Source organism: Formica exsecta, unplaced genomic scaffold, assembly GCF_003651465.1.
Source record: "Formica exsecta isolate Colony F162 unplaced genomic scaffold, ASM365146v1 scaffold2, whole genome shotgun sequence".
Taxonomy (NCBI): domain Eukaryota; kingdom Metazoa; phylum Arthropoda; class Insecta; order Hymenoptera; family Formicidae; genus Formica; species Formica exsecta.
Window position 1 is genome coordinate 2,444,231 of NW_021849297.1, and position 20,897 is coordinate 2,465,127.

At 36.4% G+C, this 20,897-nt stretch overlaps 1 protein-coding gene across 1 annotated transcript in view; it reads left to right on the plus strand.

Moving 5' to 3' along the window:
- The window catches only part of LOC115234308, a 164,360-nt gene that overhangs the window by 25,016 nt on the left and 118,447 nt on the right, over positions 1 to 20,897 (plus strand). The window contains exons 2-3 of the mRNA XM_029805292.1: positions 10,731 to 11,627; positions 12,761 to 13,185. Of these exons, the coding sequence (XP_029661152.1) occupies positions 12,846 to 13,185 (340 nt within the window). The 5' untranslated portion in view covers positions 10,731 to 11,627; positions 12,761 to 12,845. The remainder of the gene's footprint in view (positions 1 to 10,730; positions 11,628 to 12,760; positions 13,186 to 20,897) is intronic.

Sequence of the window (20,897 nt, forward strand, 5' to 3'; positions counted from 1 at the left end):
TATATTTTTTTTTTATTTATAAAAGTCTTGTAAATTGTGTAGAAAAATATATTTTGCCAAGTGCTTCCAACAAGTGTAGATAAATGGCTTACGTAAGTAAATACTTACGCGATGCATTTTAAAATATGTTCCTACACTGTCGACAATTTTACATATTTGGCGTAAACATAGTTAATACCTCTTTTGCAAAGATAATATTTTACCGGAGCAGGACTTTTCTTACTGTTAGAAAAAATTGCGTTACTATTGTAGTTACGTATATATTAATGCATTAAGAGGAATGATATTAGATACAGCAGGATAGATTTCGTGTGGAGCTACTCTCAATCTTTATAAATTTAAATTCTTAAACTGAGGACATTTAGAGAAATTTTAAATTAAAGTAAAACTCTAGACTATTAAATAGGGTTGGAAAAACTCATATTTACTATTTAAATTAGATTCATTAAAATGTAAAAGTAAATGACGCGAGTCTGATTTGCATTGTATCTATTTACACTGCAATGTAAAATGTGAAACTTTCGATTGCGAGTCAAAAACTTCAAACAAAATTCTTTATTTTCTGCATGATTGTTTGTTTTTGTTTATATATGCACCTTGTATGTGCAGATTCGCTTTTCTTGGAAAACTTGTCTCGCGTAACCTACTTCGAAATTCAATTTTCCCGAGATCTATAAATATCTACTCTACATTTGCTTGTTTTCGTACGGCAAAAGATCATGATACTTTGTCGATTTTGTTTTATAGCATCTGTTTTGTAACATTAAAATAGCAGATACTTTTGCCAATAAAAAAAAAAAAAGGAAAAACAAAAAAACTGCTCTTCGTAAACGCTTTGGCTGTTAAGTACCTGCTTTGAGCTTTAATTTGCTTTATCACCTATCGACAGTCTTTAATGAGGGTGTTATAACAATTTATTTTCTTTTTTGTGCAATCACATGTTTTTTATCTCCCTCAATACCGCTTGCGTATTTAAGATGCGCGTTCATTTTCACAAAAAGAGGTAAATTTACTAGAAAGTGGAAAATATCTCGAATATATTTTTTATTTATTAATAGTAATTTTTCTTATGCGCGTGTTAATGTTAAATTATTGTAGTATATTTAACTCTTGATATATATTCTATCAAAATTAATTAAGGAATTATATATATTATAGATATTTATATTTTATATTAACACACATCTACATAATGGCGATATAACTTAAAAGCTATATAGCTTTTAGAGATTACGTGACGAAATTCCATTATGCGATATTCCTGACTTTTGTCCATGTCCTTTCAATTTCGCAAAGTCTCGACCGAATAATCCGGCGAATATTGTCTGGAATTTCGGCTACAATCGTTATGTCTCTTGTCACCATAGTAACTCCTGATTGCGAATCGAGTCCTGTAGAGATTCACAGGACCATAGAAACGGATCTCGCTCGCTACTAAATATCCTGAGCAACGAGGATCATTTTCTCAGTCTGTGCGCCAGGTGAATGCGCTAGAGAGGAGCAAGAATAGTGGGATGCCATTTCAATTTCGATCTGAACGCGGAGGAACAAATTTAAACTAGTAAAATGTAATCTTATTCGCGGTTGCTTAAGCGGTTCTCTACTACCCAACTTCGTGTATTCACTCGTGAGTATGATTGAAACCGAGATAGTTTTAATAATCGATATAATCATATTATGTTTACATATATTCACTTACTTGTGAAAGTCAAGTAACAATACGTGCGCGGGTTCCACTTTCGTATTTATTGGAATTCATACTGATAATGTACATACGAATCTTTTTAAGAAAAGACTACACAATCGCCAAATTATTTAATATCGAGAATCAGCTGCTACAACCAATTCGTGTTAATTTCCTAAACTTTATATAGATAATAGAGAGAATAATGGAATTAACGGAACTTCATTCGCACAGCACAGTTTCGGCGAGTTGCGAAGCATCTCTCAAACAATCCCAAGGGGTTGCTAAATACCCGAAACTCACTTACTACTATGTACATCCGTGGCGTTTAGCTATTTCTGGACACAACCTCTCTAGAAATTATATTAAACTTATTTGAAACATGTATAAGATTGATAAATATATTCAATCCTATCGTATCTTGAAAGTACATTGAAATGATGTTATTATGTTATTATTGTTTATTAATACAGTTCTCTCTTCCGTTCTTTATGAAGTTTTATTATTCAGTTTGATTAAAATTAATTATGGGATCGTCACACATATATATATTTTCACGAGATGAATTATTATCGTCTCACATCAACGATATTTTCTTAGAGACGCCTCTTCTATTTCTCCCATCGTTCCCTTTTAGCATAAAGGGCTGATTTAAATGCGGGAAGTTACGTGAAACAGATATCCATAACTCATTCATCGTAACGTAGTTACAGCGTCGTCGACTTAACACGCTAAATAGGCAATATAACTTTAACATGACTATACATATGCCATCTTATATTTCCGAAATCTCTGTGAATTTGAGATACAATTCGCAATTAATATAGGTAACTTTAACATGACTATACATATGCTATCTTATATTTGCAAAATCTCTACGAATTCGAGATACGATCCGCAATTAAATTTATATTTGACGTCGTATAATTAGCAACATCGGAGATATTACTGTATCTCTACATCTAATAGCCAAAAGTTTACTATTACACACGAGAATATTCATTATAAAAAAATTTCGAGAAATTTCAAAATTTTAAAATAAAAAAGAAAAGTTATAACTTGAATAAACAAGAGGACTTTTCTCTACTAAGCTTTTCTATTTTTTCAATAAACAATAAACTTCATTGAAATTTCAAAAATATCTAAAAGTGAAATATAAACTTAAGCATTGAAACAATAAACTGTCTATTTATAAAATTAATATGCCATATAAAATATATATGCCATATAAAAATTTATAAATATGAAAGTTAATATATTCATAGAAATTTTCAAGTTAATTATATTCATAGAAAAAATGTAAAATCTTAGTTATATAACGAGAGATAATATATATATTAATAACAATTTGTATCATGTGTATACTGTTATGAAATATTGTTAACGCGCAAAATTTGTTTTTTCAAACCCAGTGTTGCATATCTCAAACAAACATATAAAACGTAATATCTCAACTCATCCACTGTAACTGGTAGCTTTATTCTGCTTTATTCATCAAGCGTAAGTGAAAAAATGTGTAATTATACGTTGTTTTGTAATTAAATGTACCTCGCCATAAATCCTATGTGGCTTTCGTGCGTCAAAGAGCATTTTCCCATTGAAATGCAAGAGCACGCGAAACCGAGAGAGCATGGTTTCGTAGACATTATCGTATTTTACTTACCGCAATGTGGATTTACTCGCGGACAAAAGTACGCGAAATCTAGTGGTAGCCTACACCGGTGATTATCGAGTCGCCTGCGCGGCGAGGACTGTAAACTACTTCGTCGTGAGCGGCCATCCCGTTGGCTCGCACTTTCCGATGCGGTTTCTCCTTGGCACCGGCAAGTGCTTTATTTTCTCGTTCAGCGACCAAAAGTGCACGTCGTGAAATTAACCACCGATGCACGGCAGAACGACAATTTAAAGCGCACACCAACCGGAAGCACCAGACGCGACTAGGACGATCCTACTTTGGTACTGGCCAGCAATCTCGTTTTGTCGCTTAAACCCGTCGCATGTGTTTTTTGTTTCCCGTTTACTTGTACGTTATCTTTGCAAGTTGCAGTACATGGGATTATTTCGCGTGATGTGAAACAGGACTCGTCGTAGGTTTTCTGCCACCAGCATGATGGATTTAATCGTAGAAACGTGCTTGTGTCGCGCGTTAAGCAGATTCCAACTTTTTTTAAATAAAATGTCGTACACACATAGTACAAAATATCATATAGTCTCTATCTTTCTCTTTCTTTGTAAGAGAAAGAATTTTCTGCGAGAATCTTCTTTCAATATAGCTCCATTTTTTTGTTGTAAAAAATTCTTACAATTGCAACGAAAGTATTCCAACGTTTTTTTTCCGTTGAAATATTGTATAAGTTGATGGAATCGAACGAACATGATTGCAGTAGAAAAAATTGTCATCAATGTATATATTATCATAGTTTGTAATTAATATATATGCGTGACTCTATCATTTACAAACTGTTTAAATTTAATAGAGTGACAGCAGCGGGAAGAATTCAGTTACGTTGCTAATACGTCTTTAAACATTATATAATAGCTTCATCTCAGCCGCATAAACTACCGTGCTTCCGAAGCTTTACAGGTTAATCCGTTAAGCTGGCCAATGGTTGACTACTTAGAACGCGATTCATATGACCAGTAATCTGCTCGGAAAGCCTTCACGCAAATTTGTGCACGGATATAAGACCTTGCATATGCATATGGTGTATATAGAATGTTACTACTGTGTCAGTATTATTGTTATTACGCTTTCGTTGTCTCCAATCTAATCGCACTACTTTATCTTTTTTACTCGTATCCCATTTAAAAAAAAAAGCAAAGCAGATCATCAAGCTTTGTCAATTTATTTTACTACAAATTAATTGCAATAGCATCAATAACCTGATTCATCATAATCTAATTTTCGAGAGGAAATTTTATGTATTTATTAACATCTATAAAATTTGTTGTATCTACATTTTGTTATCTTAAAAACAATCAAATAATTTTAAATCATAGAAAAGTTATAAGTATATAAAAAAGCAGATACCGAAAAAAAATAAAAAATAGACGAAAACAGAAAATAAAGTTGAGAATTTAAAATACTGCATTTTATTTTACTCTTTGTCTTAACTTCAGATCTTGTATCTCTAGAGACCATTACGATTTACTTGCAAAAACATAAAATTAAGAAAAGAAGAAAGTAGAAACACTAATTATCCTTTATAAGGAAAGCATTTTTTTCTCCCAAGAAAACCAACTTTGCCCGTGGAAAGTTACAAGTGTGTTTGATGTCGGTGCGTGACGTGAAAAAAAAAACTTGTGGGGCAATAAAATAAATTATAGAGGAACATACTTAGCATTCTGCAGCGCGAAACACGTTATTAATAATTACACCTCTTCGCTTGAGAACGAATTGCGCGAACTACGAAACACGCTTCGAAAGCGGAAAGTTTACCAATATAATTCGGTAAGTCTCTTCTTCTCCTTCTATATCGAATGATAAGTTCGTTTTTAGTCGGGTGGTTGAAGCCGTATGGCACGTAAGTAACGATAATCCCTTTAGATCGCGTAAAGCCTCATGTACACCACCTTGAACGATCCATTGGACGTAAATCTTCTAAATAATGCAACATGAGTTTAGCACGCGTCTGTACAAGAATCCGCCTAAATCCCGCTTCAAGCCTTCGTGCAATGAATTATCAATGTTCGATTACTTAGTGTCGATCGAAAAGATTTATCAGACCCGATTTCGTATCTATTTTTGGGGAGAACGCCTAATCAGTTTGAATTTCGTGCGACATATCCCCGTGACAAGAGTAATTATACTTCGGTCGGATGTTCCGAGAACCTCGATTAGGATATTTCTTGTTTCGAAGGTTTGACATGTGAATCGCACGTTGAACTTTCGGCAGGTCATAAATCTTGCGTGTCATTGAGGTTGACTTGCATTTTGTCTACTTCACAGCATAGAAGCCTTTTGAAATTTTCAACCTATCGATCAAATAACATTAAAAGCAGCTTACGGTAAATAAGTTTGATAAACGAATAGATGTACTTATATTATGCTTAAATTTTATAATAAGTAAAATGTACTTTTTTTCTTGTCATTTTTGATACGGCAATAATAAAATATAGAAATATGTAAATTCTTTGTCGTCTATAATGTTTTTATTTATTTATTTTTACCGAAATTACAAGTAAAATTGATAATTTTGCAGTATTTTTTCGTTTTGCAATACCGCGGAAAAAGTCAGTGCGTTATTTCAAAGCCATTCTAGAACACACAAAAAGCTTTTTACCGAGGTTGCTCTTTCACACGCAATAGCACAATAACCGACCAAGTATTTCGTATCACAACAAGACTTTCAAATTAAATTTTATAAATATAATTTCATTAAAAGAAAGAGAAAGAGAGAGAGAGAAATAAAAATAACTGAAATAAGTATAGATAAACTTTAATTCTTTAACTACCGCACATTAAATTGCTTTCGTGGATTTATATATCCTTGCCCTTATACTAAAACCACGAATGCAATTTTGTAGTTCTAAGTTATTGCAATTTGAAAATTTAAATTGCTTCGATAAATTATGTTCTTTTGTTTTATACTCGTAATTTCTTCACATTATTTAAACATTATGCATATTACATTATATTACATTAGTATTATATACAATTGATATTGAAGTAAATATTACACATCGCTGATTATAGCACAAAACATTTGCACATTCATGGTTTTGGCATAAGAGCGAAGATATAAGATAGAAATCTAGTACAACATATTGTCTAAATTTCTAATATATCCGCATAAAAACATCATAAATTAATAACGAAAATTTTTAATGCTCCCTCCATTATACAGGATTGCATTAAATAAGTGAGACGAATTAGATAAAGTATGATATAAGATCGTTGAAGATTAAGCTTAATCCAAGCTTTAAAAAGCGCAATGATTTATTAATAATGTTCTAATTTTTAAAACCAATTTTCTCGAAAACAAAGCCTTGTACAGAAAAATTTTTCGTATATTTGTAATTTATTTTTACACGAAGAATCGTCTCTTTCTTGGTTCTATTACGATTGTTTCGTTCACATCCATATTTTAAAATTATATTTTTAATTACTAGGATATTTTTGATCCTAACGCAACGTACATGGCATATGTTTAGACACAAGTATAAAGAGTTAAAGTTCCTCTTTCAACCAGCATTCAGCCGAGACTACATTGGAGTGCACCGCGTCAGAATAGTTGACATTCTTTTCACTTATGTTAGTCTATTGGCCGCTTCCACTCGATTTTCGCGGAATTCTATTCACGCAGTTTCTGTTTTTCCTCTTCTTCTCTCTCTCTCTCTCTCTCTCTCTCTTTTCGCCAGATTTTTTTTCGGTTGTTTTGCAATCCGCACCATGTGACTTTTGATACGCGAGCTATACGCGAGTTGAGTCCGATGTGTAAAAATGGACCTATGAGAAGCTTCGACACTGTATACCGAGTTTAATTTAACAAAGTCGATCAATTCGACAAACAAAGTGTGCACGCAGAATGTGTCGTTAACGTTTGTAACCCGTATACGTGTTTCTGCATTTTTTCTTTTTTCCTTTTTTTCCTATTTTTTTTGTTTTGTTTTAGAAAACCATCGGGCGACTCATCGAATTGTAAAACATTCGCGTTCATCATCATTTGTTTCGGGTTGCCTAACAGTTTTTTGCAGTTTTGAAATGTAATTTTCAAAATAATTTGTCCCGAAAATATCATATTAGGATACGGCTTTGAATGGATATTCTCGACGCACTCGGCAAATAAAAACAGGACAGTTTTTTTTTTTACATGAGTTGAAATATTTTTAACGCAAATTTTATCTCATTTTTATCTGCGCTTTTTAAAATACAATAATTTTCAAATCCGACGTGTTTGTCTCCTATCTGAATTCTAATTTATTCTGCGCACGTTCTTCTTTCGATCGTAAAAGCTGTGTTTATGCATTCGAAAATACTATTCCGCGTCGAATTTCGAAATCAATTCGCGAATTATGCCCGCTGCGGTCACACGTTGCTCAATTTGAATAACCCAATGGATCGTATCGGTGATTCGCCGTAATTGATATTTCCGAAGTAAAATATCGCTTACGCAATATTGTTAGCGCTGGAAAGTATGTTACTTTTGCGTATTAACGCACACGAAAAATTAAAACTTCCATTAGCGGTGAGCGCGATAGGTGATAAAAAATTCGTTACATTTACACGTGCGCGGGCGAATTCTCGCCGTTTGCAAGTCCATCTGCCTTGCACTCGTCCATCGGAGATTTCCGTTTCAATTCATCGATGTGCACGCGTGCAAATCACTAGGTTTAACCGAACCGAGTCATTCGTCCTCTGTTGCAACGCTGCATCTCGTTGCAATCGGCTGACGCCGCGGCGCGCACGTAAACTCGCTAACATAGACGCATCGACCGTAAAGTGAAAGACTGCAGTATCTGCATTTATTGTCGGCGACTAAAGGACCCGACTATTTACAGCCGCAGAGCGTATACGCGCCATCGTGATGTTGCAGAGCGCAATCCCTTCGCTCCGGTCGATGTACCTTCGAGAAGCGTGTTAAAATTTCCCCTATAAATCGTGATCATTTCGCGCAACCATGCAGCAAAATTGTGGTAAAATTCACAGGATGAGATTTTGAGACCCAGTGTCCCTCTATAAAATGTGCGTAATGTGTATGCTACTGTAAAATTTATTTATTTAAAAGCCGAAAAATATTTTCCATTTATTTTTTATAATTTTACTATGAAATACAAAATTCGCAAAAATTGGAATGGATCAAATGCATGTGTATGCATGTATGTAATTATCACAAACTCATCATTACATAGTTTTCGTGCTTTTATCGAACGCTATGATGTAGAAAATCTCGCTGAACCGAATCTTGTTTCGATATTGATCAACCCACCGCGCTTCCGATCGCGCGAACACGATTGACAAAAAATATCAGGGAAATAGAGTCCCTCAGTTTATGACGGTCGTTGCAAACGAATATTCCGTTTTCATTGTGGAATATTTTCAACGGAAACATTGAGCGTGCACGAGCCATTTCCTGTGAATTTCGACAAAAAATTTAAACAGATTTCGATCAGAAATTGCTGTATTATATCGACTAAACCTGCTAATAAACATGAAATAATATAATAAGACATAGAGTATCATTGAATCGATAATTTGAAAATTTGCTTTATTTTTCGTTAAAGGCGTTTAATAAACATATAAATATACAAACAATAATATAGAGATTAAATAGATATATAGTATTTTATTTAAAGCATTAATTAATTATTATTTTAATTAATTATTATTTTAATTTTTGCTAATGAAATATATGCATACACATTATGCAATTTAACTTGAGTTTTTCTAATATATCCCCTGAAATATCTTATAATTTATACCATGAAGAGTGTATAAATTATTATGAAGCTATGAACACGAAAGCATTTCGGGGCGATACGCAGATATAGCGTTCTGATTAAGCACTTACCCAGAACAGTGCATTATCTGAAACATTGTAGTAGTTTAAGATTAAGCGCTAATGAGATTGCCCTGTGAGTACCACTGGGCATTTTAATTTATTTACTCCAAATCAACTAAACAACGTAAAATATTAATTTATATTTATTTCATTAATCTATATTAAGGTATATTCTTTGCGTGTATCTGTTGCATATATCATAAATATGATTTCCACTTGAAATTCTATATATTTTGGCATCATGAAATTGGAAACGGAAACGTCTGTTTCGTTTCCAATTTCATGATTAAAGTTGCATCTGTTTGGTCGATGAAACTAAACAATAAACTTAGCAACCAAAAAATATTGGTTCTTATATAATATTTAGCAACAATCCGTTTAGATTATTTATCTACGATTCTTGTCTTAATCTTTAGGAGATAAATTTTTCAAAGGACGAGAGATTTATATCACAGCGCGCCCGTACATCGTGACCTAGTAAATTTCTAAGCTTCCAAGAGAACTGCCACTTCCCTGGAATAAGTACACTTGGAATCTCTATACCGAAATTTTTTTAAGCTTAAAACAAACGTACTTCCTGGTAACGTAGACCACCAATGGATATTTTTTTCCATATTATACTTTCAAGTTACAATTTCCATATGAGAGAGCCCGTCGAGTTTACGCCCGGATTGCAGCACGACGACCCCGCTGGCAATAAAACGAGACTCTCGTTGCCTACATAATTTATCCGATGCTGTGCAAGGGCTCCTAATATTCATCCCGTATGCGACAGCCATTGTTCTTCGTTATGCGAAATCAATTTAACGCGCTGCTCGAAGATCAAGCATCGCGACGCACCCGCTGGCTAATTATTTATCGATCGATCCACAAGAATGTGAAATAGTACAATGGATAATTCGAATTTGTTGTCCGTTGAGATATTTCAATAAATGGATGACCGAATACATATACGACATATCTCTCTTATAATTTACAATAATCAAAGAACTGTGAATAAGAGAATATATCATAATAATTCACGTTACGATTATCCTAAAGCCCGTATACTTTCCTTAATTATTAAGAGTAGTATGTATTACATTAATTATTATTTAAAATAATATAGAACAATATAAGATGAGATATTCGTCACATCTGGCCAAGAAGAACCTAAATGTCGGTTTGAGATATGTCGAGTCATTACGGTCGATTTGCCATTCTAATTCCCTTGAGATTAATCCGAGTATAACGAACGTATGAAGTCCGCCCCAGCGCACTTGAGGTTCGACATAATCGATATTAGCAATTTCGGCAGGCCGCATCCTAATCTCCTGCTCATTACTTCTCCATCAACGCTGAGTGTTTAACCCTTAAAGAGGCCTCTCACAAAGGGTTCGTGAAAATTCCATACGTCAGCTTCTTCCAGGAATATAATTTCACACGCGTTCGTAAAACGCAACGATATATCCGTTTAAATGCTGATATATTTCCCGACACATTTTTCAACCGGTAACCGTCGTTGCGAATCACCGAATAACCGACGCTTTCTCTATTCTTCCCAGGTACCGTCGCGCTGTACATCGTGTTTCGAGGACAAATCTGTCGATGGATCGAATGAAGAGTATCGCGTGCATCGGCGAAAGTGGTTGAATGTGGAGTAAGGGCGAGAGGGAAGCGCAGCGGCGGCACGTGAGACGGATGTCATCGCTCGAGACACTTGTTGCACGTCGGCACGTCCCTTAAAGAGGGTTTGTCCGCGTCAATATCGGACCACCGGGCGTTCTTCCGGGCAGCGAGAAAGAGAGTGTGCGCGAAAGGACGAGAAACGAGCACGGGGCCTCGTTCGTCGTCGGTGCCTGGGCGTCGCGGAAGGTGCGAAGGTGCGAAGGGTGAAATCGGATGGTCGTGAAATCGTGCGTGATCGACGCCATCGGGTTTAACGTAATCCAGCGGCATGTCGCTCGATGGGAGGACGATCGCGGACGATCGCGTGGCGAGCGACGTCTTCTCGCGGTGCCTCGTACGCCTGTCGATCACCGTTCGTAAAAAGTGCGCCGCCCGGATCGCCGCCACCCTTGGTGATCGTTAGCGCGATCGTGCGTGCGATCGACCGGCGTCGAAAGCGACGTGCTCGACGAACGTTACGTGGCATGCCGCCGATCGTCGCGCGACCTCCCACGGTGATCTGCCGACGGGATTGTCGGTGCGTGGCAACGCTCAAGCGGCTCGATTGACAATCGTGAGGATAACGCGGAACGCCGGAAGCGGGACACCGGAAACGGAGCATCATTGGCGTGTGAATCGCGCGCCGTATCGTACCGGGGATCAAGAGAGAGCGATCATGTGCTACGCTCGGTGACACCGGTCGCGATTGTGCGCGGCGTTACCGTTAGCGGTAAACGTAGCCAGGAAAGAAAGAGAGAGCAGAGCTATCACTGCGCGGCGGCTATCACCACGTGGTAAGTGTAATCCGTCGCGTATTTGTCAAACGCGAGTGTCTCCCCTCTCATACTCCAGCCACCACCCGGCTTATCGGTTCTCGTCGTGTATGGACGGGCTAGGGGGCCGCAAACCCTTAACGTTTGGACTTTAACCCTCGTAATCCTCCCTCAACTTTAAAAGTCGTCAACAATGCTCCCGTGTTCGAATATCGTATACACGGCATAAAATCAGTGATCTGTTAATATGTTAATAATATTTATTATATTATATTAAATAAATATTATATTTCGTCACATCTTGTTATTTTTTTGTGTCTAGATTATATCATTTATCTATTTATTTTTAAGATGTAACAATGTTAGAAATTTTTTTTAATATATGCATGAAATATTTTATCGTTGAAAACTGTTTTCTTTATCAAAGTATAAGCCCAAAAGTGGGGAAACAGTCTATCAGTATTATGAAAAGTTATCGTCCTTCTAAGCATCACATTTTACTTTTTCATAGTCAAGATCGATAAAGCGAAAAAGTAGAGACTAAAGGAGATGTATGCATCAGATTCTGTCTGATCATGTATCATAAATGTCTGTCGAAATTGAAAATAGCTAAACTCTTATCTCATACGAGCCAAATTGTTATATAGCCTCAGGCAAAACGGTATATTTCAATTTTATGAGTGATTTGTCAGAAGCATTATTTATATCTGTGATGCGATCAGTAGATATTTCTTTATATAGTCAGCCAAGACACCAATAATCGGAATTAAGCACCGTTTAAATCGCTTATCGACAGATCTCCGATTAATACAAAGATTAGGATGCAGATTAGGATAAATTCACGTTGCATTAGATTGCTGCATAAATTCTGTGTGTCCATCGCATTCGAAAAAAATTATATATATTTGTACTTATTACTGATATATTATAAAATTTCACATAAAGATGAATCTAGTGTAGAAAAAATTCAGAGAAAAATCATAAAAAACTATTATAAATAACGCTGGTAATATTCGATCTTGTGAATATAGATCATTATTGGAAGTTGCATTGTTCTCTTATCTTCATTCCAACAGACGGAACTTGTGCAGCGATCTAATATTATTTCTGATAACACGGTAACTAAAAAAAAACGGACGCGTGCGATCTTTCAGGTGGATATCCCCGGGCGTGTAATCGGGCGGTTTCGGCTAAGGACAAGAGGAAACGAAGACCGGAAGGCTGGATCATCTCCGTGGAATGTCTTCGGGCGCCAAGCGGCTGGTGCAGTCGCTTAGGGGCCGGAGCGGGGGAGGCAGGGGCACCGGTGGCGATCGTGCCGACGCCGGTGCTGGGGACGACAGCTGCGTCGGCGTCAGCGGGGCCAGCACGAGCGCGACCAGGCTATGGCACTATGACAGCGGACACGAGCTCGACGAGATCTCAGTGATCGGGGCTGCCGTCAGGGGAAACGAAGGGCTGACGACGCCCACTACGCCGTGCCATTGCAGAAGCATCAAGTACGGCAGCGGACAGACGCTTTGTAGCATCGCCGGATTGCCCCCCGCCCCCGCTTTACCCGCGCACAGAGCACAATCCGGTGAGTACAACACAACGCTATCTCTTTAATCTTTATATGATATCTCCGGCTTCTAAAGCAATCGATATATTCAATGCACGTTACATAGGTATGCTTGTCATTATTTCGTTTCTGACAGAAATAGATAAAAAGAATTATCTATAACGCGTCGTCAAAAAACAATATATATTATCGATTAAGATATTATATTGTATTTTTCATTAATTTTGTTTTAAAATTTCTCGAAAATACGCGTGAGATTTATAAATCGACTTTGCATTTCGTATTTTCGGATTTTATTCTCGAAGTCATATTTCTACCTGGTACTTGGATAACTTTTCGTTGCGAGAGAGCAATATAGCCGTCGGCAGCAGCAATGCAGCAAGGCGGAATTATGTAACAATGCGCGCCGAATGAATGCAAACGGCAAAAAAATGTAGATAAACTGACCAGAGGAGCGCATTCATTTTTATTACTGCGCGTGGCTCCCACGTTTCTTCGGGCAATCGCGTTGTTGATTCGCACAAGCACGTAATCTGTAGTCCTGGACAACTGCAATATAATCCGCATCGTTGCAACGGACTATTTATCAGTATGACGTGAAATCTACACACGGTGTTTCGTTAAACGCGTGCCGTAAACTTTGCCGGACATTTCCATAAAAAGCGTAATGCTCTCCCTCCCTCCCCCCCTCGTTCGTACTTTCCAATCTTCGCGCGTAACTTATTACGCTCCATAAACCATAAATTCTCGTTCGCGTCTCTAAGAAGCGAGGGTTTCCACTTAGAAGACGTACGTCACTGCTTCATATTTATTCTCGCTTTGCAATTTTTTTAATTTTTGCGCTTTTACGAAAAGCGGCACACCGGTCGGTCTTTTCTCGAGCTTTTTCCCGTTTCTTCTCGGCGGCTTTTATCGCGACCTTAAGTCTATAATCCCGACTCGTCGAAAATGTCATGCCAAGATTTTCGCACAGACGCGTAACTATGACTGTGAAAATATTCTTTGTTCTGTGACATTCATAGAAAGAAAGTGCAGGCTGCGTTTTTGTACCACCCGACGATCTAATTAACACGACTGCGATCTCTCGATCATGAAACATGCTAAAGTATTAAATAATAAATGTATTTTCCGCTCTATCGCTGTGACTGTAAACTTTGCTTAAAGAGAATGAGACATATATACATATATCAAAGTTTCGTGTACAGAAACCGTAATAAGATATATTTCAGTAATTCTCTTTCAACTATATTCAATTTTTTCAACTATAATCTTTTCTACTTGTTATACGCATTTCTAGTCTCATATTTAAAAGATATCATGTTTAATTATGTTAATAATTGTCATTTATAACTGAGCAGTCAAGCGCTAAAAACGTATCGGGATAAAAAACTTTATCTAAAATAAATAAGTAAAAACATACGCGCCAAATATATAAATAAGTATACAAACTTGTGCATCAAATAAAAGTTTAAAAAAATAAAAAATTAAGATACATGTACTTATTTAATTAAATATATATAAAGATATACTATATACTTATTTAATACTTGGCATTTTTACCATAAAGTAAAAGTTGTCGACTCACCGATCGATACGCAATAGTGGAGTTGATATTTGAAACTCTATGTGTTGATCTGTAACATACAAATATAAAACTAAATTATAGCAGCGTCCTCAAAATAATTAATATTTCAAGACATTAATATTGCATACAACAAATATAAAATTCAATGTACAATAATAAACAAAGAGAGAGAGAGAGAGAGATATTTTATAAAATAATTATATATTTCTGTGAAAAAAAGATTATTCTTTCTTTTCAGATAACGGTTTTTAAAAAAGGTAAAAGTTTTTAATTTATATTTAAGTCATTTAAATAAGCGAATTAAACGAACTGAAATAGACGCACGGGATTAATAAAAGATAATATATTATCTAATAAAATAATACATTAATAAAACATAATAAATTACTCCCAAGGTTGTTCCGCCGAAGCCCGAGGCATCCTATGCCAGCTCCTTCTCTCAGATTGTCATTGTCTTCTTCTTAGGCTCGTTAGACTCGCGCACTGCACTTACAAAAAAATACGGTTAATGACGATCGCGAATATTTTGTGTGGCACTTCTGAATTCGAACGCGCGAAACTTTACACGGCACCCTCGAACTAATTAAAACGTGACAAAATATCCGCGACGCAATAATAAAAACGGACTCGCGACACTTTGCACTGCACTCTCGAATTCCGCAATCACGAACCGATATTTCATTTCGCGCGAGAATCGCACTTTGAATCAACAGTTCGAGATAACAACGGTAACTTCGAAAGTACAATCATTGGCGACAATTAAAAAGACGCAAAGATATTAATAAAACGAGCCTTATAAAGCTTAAAAAATGTTAAACGCGCGTTTGGCTTCCTCTACAGGTTTCACGATAAACCCTCTGAGTACTGAGCTCTCCCACCAATGTCAAGGTGTATCTATTGGGAGAATTTTATCGGCAAAAAATGCTCCAAAAAACGAGCATCAAGCACCGGCCAACTTACCTTGTTTCTATAAAATACTTTCTTAATACTCTGTAAATACTTTCTAAATTGTAATACTATAGAAATATAAAAAAATAGGGCACATTGGAAACAAAAAAATAGTAAGTTTGTATTCACGTATAAAAAAATAGATTACTACAAATAAAAATACTCGATAAAAATATGTTTGCAAAACGCGACATTTTAGAGTAACTTAAAACATTATTAATGAAGAAATTAAGAAAAAAAAAAATAATGTATATAATTGTATGTATATAACAATATATATAATAATGTATATAATTATTGATTCTGTCTGTCGGCGTAAAGAGCGGAGAGATTTTTGTTATACTCTTAGAGTCTTGAAGCTTTGTAATAAGGTCCTAGAGCTTAATGGAGCGGAAAATCAACGTTTCAGGACTTTAATCTTACGACATAGCCGAAAGGGTTTCGATCAACTTTGACGCCATTAACGGGAATAACTGCTAGTATCTTTCGAGGGTTCAACGTGTACTTTGACTTATCTTCGAAAGCGCTTTTAAGAAGCTATAGTTCCAAATTCGTTATACATTATTTCAATTCTAATATCAAGGTTTAAATTTGATCAAAGATGGTTAAAAATATTAACGGTAATCTCATCCGGGAATGACGGTATTGTGAGGGGCGATTACTCTCATATCTTTGCAGGATATTGTAAACGGGATCGACATAAAATTAAGATCGCCGTTAAACGATCACGACGATACGTAACTGTTGATGACGCGATCTGAACGAACTTCGGCACAATATCTTCGATCGTAAACACAAGGACCTTTACCTTCCCTTGATTCCTGTTACGCCAATGATAATACGACGAAGGAAGATAATACTAATCCGCTAATCGACAGTCGTCGGTCTTGGCATCTGTAGCAGTGCTGGATGATATCGCTAGAAATTTACGATCAACGGATTTCGATAATGGCCGATCCGATTCGTAGACATATCCATTCTCTTGACCTAATTACGGACACGTACGCGAGAAATCGATAAGAGAATCTTTGCCGGGGAAAAATATTTTTCCGATCGTTCTTTGTGTTAAGCACCGTGAATAGGTCGTGAGAGCTTAAAGCGCAAAAAATTGGGACATAGCTCGAGTGCTGACACCAACGGAAACGTATGCTTTAAATTATCGTGAAGAATATTCGAATTAAAATACTCCCATCGAAGAGCTTAAATATCTCAATATGTCGATATCGTAATATTTTAATTTACGAGAATAGAATTACATAAAGGAGAATACGAGATTCCATTCATTAGCTCTTTCACTTTATCATCTCTACCATACTTGCTCGAAAAATTATCTTGTTTAAAAATTTTTAAATTAATAATTTTTTAAACGATAATTTTATATTCGACTTTATTAAATTAGAAAAAAATTGAAGTTTCTAATAATATGTGTACTTTATATTCTATAGAAAAATATTTTATCAGAAGAACACACACACACACAACTATCGCGCAGTTCTAAATGTCAAAATCGAGAAAAAACGTAATATTTTGATTGTAACCTTTCCATTCTTTCCCTCTCCATAGAACTATGAGATGGATAGGAAGTTGCTAACGTGCAAGCTTCATTAACCCAAAAGTTGCCGGCAACATTCACGATGGAGTATATCCTTCCCGACTTTTTCCGTCGACTTTCCGCGCTGTGTTAGAATGTCATTCAAATCGCGTGTGTACCGTAGTTCGTATCTGAAAATCTCTTGCTTGCAAGAAACGCGTAACTCCGTCGCGATCGCGGAAGTTCGCGTGGACGGATGTTACTGTCGCGGGTAAGCGAGTGCATGAAAAGACGCTCTTTCCGTTCGTGCTCAAGCGAAAAACTCTCGAATGCATGTATACACGACCATCACACGCACATACGCGCGGAAATGTAAGCGATAACAATTCTCCGACGAAGAGAACGGAGTTATGTGTTTGCGACATGTGTATGTGTGTCTACCGGCAACAAATAGAAGCGGACAAGTTCAGTCTCGTTCAAAGATGTAGTTCGTGAAAGTGGAAATACACGGACGCGATATTGCATCGGCGACGTTAAGCTGAGCCATCTACGAATATCACTGTTCACTTTGCGATTTGGCCGCTTCGCCGCCGAGACGGCTGTCGATATACGCCGAGGTGAACGGAACGCTATCGAATAATTTTGGATAATAAAATTTGCGATTTTGAGGAGATAGAAGACTTGGATCTTGTGACTCGAAATGGTTTCTACGAGAACTGAATCTAAAATTAATTATGACAATCTCAACTCCAATTTTGTTATCACAAAATTGTGTCATATTGAGTTCACGATATATATTATATTATAGAAATAATTTATCTCGCACTATTACCAAAGACTAACTTAAATTATTTGGTTGTATACAAGAAATTGAAAACAACTGAAAGATGAAGTTGTTTTGAGATGAATTGTAACCGGATTACAATTGCATTTTCCTGCGATTGATTGCACATTCTTTCGCGGCGCAGAAAATTTACATCGCGCATACAATTTTCATCGCACATGTATTTGTGAAACCTGATAAAACTTGCGTGTAGCGCAGGATATGCTCTCGCTTTATCATACTTTTATTATACACATACGTGTAGTAACATGTGGCATTTTGTGGAAGTGGCGAGTTTAAGCTGACCCTCCACGGGCGCGCTATCGGAAAAAAGTACAGTTTACGGATGCACGGTTTGACTGTATGTATGCATAATACAATGCGTCTCGCGAGAGTCATCGTAACGATCCTTATAGGGAATATAGGAACATTTTTCTCTGCAATTTGCTTCTAGAGATGTCAACCGTTGTTTACTTTACTATACGTTACTACGAGAATTGCAAGACCTCCCTCCCTCCATGCAACACTTTATTAATATCTTCCTATCACTAATAGCGTTATATATTTAGTCCCTCTAGTCTCGTTTCTATTTTCAATATTATTTAACTTAATAATTGTTAAATTCATTAGATATTTAAAAAAAAAAATGTATAATTTGGAACACACACACAACTGATAAATATACAAAAGTTTAAAATACGCAATACAAACTCTCAATAACACCGTCAAATGATTATAATTATGTAGTATCATTATCGCCACATAACAGGAGATTGTAAGAATGCCGGTGCAAATTGGTGAATTAAGGCGCGTACGCGCAACGCGAATAAAAGTGTCGAAGAAAGTTGCGATAACTTTCGTCCGGTTCTTCCGCCGCTCTCTACACAATGCAGTCAACATCGTTGTTTTTATTCGGCGGTGAAAAGTTCGGTGAAACGTTCATGTGGCCAAGACGAAAGTTGCTCGAGGGAGAAAGAATGAGAGAGACAGAGAGAAAGTGCGAAAGTCGCTACCTCTCTTGGTATGAGAGTAAAATCAAAACGAGTATACGATAGAAAACGTCCGACTTAGCGCTGAATGGAAAATCCCGAGAGATACAATCCGAGATACAACCGTCAGGAAAAAGTTCCGTTCACTACAATCTCCCGTCCCGTTTACACAAGCAATATATCTACGTCTTTTCATTATAGAGATTAATTTCCGTCGCTGCCGGCGCTTCCGGTGACGGTTACAAAGAGAGACGCTTGAGGTGACTTTAAAAAACGCCCTGGGCTTCGTTACCTCTGGATTTGATCGCTATCGAATATATATCCCACATGACTTTTGCGATATTATTTCAGCGATATTATATAGAAATTCATTTCGCGCTCATCGGAAATCGAATCGAAAAAATAGAGAAAAATGCTTTCTAACGAAAACAGAACGTTTTTCTGTTTTCTGTTCTCTAGCAGTTCTTAATCAGTATTATTTTCTCGAGTGTATAATTTCCCTAAAAATTGTAAAAATTCTTGACATCTGTTAAAGTGCAGTTACTATTAATGATTAAAATCGTAAACAAATTGTCCATTTTCGAGTGATTCCGAATTACAAAACACACCCTGTTCTCTCACAAGTATTCTTTTTTTTTATCTTCAATAAATGATCTTTTTTCTCTCAAATCGTCCAAATGTTTTAGAGGCGATTTAATGTCAGTAATTCCCCTGATTGAAGGTCGCACTTAAACTTTGAGTCACAAACTCCTAAACAAGTATTTAATGGCCGGTAAACTTTTGAAACGATTAAACGTGTCCGAAAACTAAAGCGATTAACTTGCGACGATATTGCAGATTTAATCCATGATGCTGAGCGGCGGCGCTTTTAGCGGAAAACTTGATCTTGTAATTTTACGACTTAACGCCTTGGCGATTTGTGATGCGTTATACTGATAAGAGATGAGAAATAATGTATCTAGGGAACCCTCCAATATAAAAAAAAAATATATATATATTTTTTATAAAAATAAAACAGTAATGCAAGAGACATCTCTACTCCTTGATATATATGTGACTTCGATTTATCTCGACGCAAATAAGTCTCGATTGTCTCCCTTTTATCTTTTGCAGTACTCTCTTCGCTCTTTCTCTCTCTCCCTTTTCCTTTCTCGTATGTACTCCTTCATTCCAAAATAGCTTTCTCGCTAGATGCTATTGATATCGCGTCAGCGTTATACACAGATGGAGAGGGATCAATACTTCGGTACTGCCAATATCTCGGGAGGCTGCATGCAACCGTGAAGATTCCTTTGTAATAAATGCGCGGGATCTTTGACGAAGGACGGGGGAGGGTTCTCTGTTATCATCAAGCTTTACTTCCTTTATCTCGTTTTCATTGCCGAGAGCGAATTGATTTCCTGCGGCGCGACAGCGTTTGCGATTGAGGTAATTACAGTACAGAATGTTCTAAGTGAACTCGAATTTACGACTTTAAAAACTCGGCCATCGCCTTTAAAGCCTCGTTATTAGTTTGTTCGTTAGACGAAATCCCACCGGATCTCCTCCGTGTTACGATGGTATAACAGAATCGGATGTTAATATTTAACAGTAGAACTTTTTCTCATCGACGTTCACGTATACTAGTTTAAAAAATGTCCACAGGTATATATATAAAACATAGTGTACATATACAAAACTTTTTTAGTCTAGTTAAAACGTGACTTTTAAGAAAAATGTCAGAGCAATAGTATAATATTGAGTTTTTTAATTATAAAACTTGTTTCGCGTGACTCCAAACGTTGTTAAAAATTTCAAATCAAGAAAAAATTTTGAAGAGTGTTAAATGTATTACATTTAATTTCATAAAAGAGA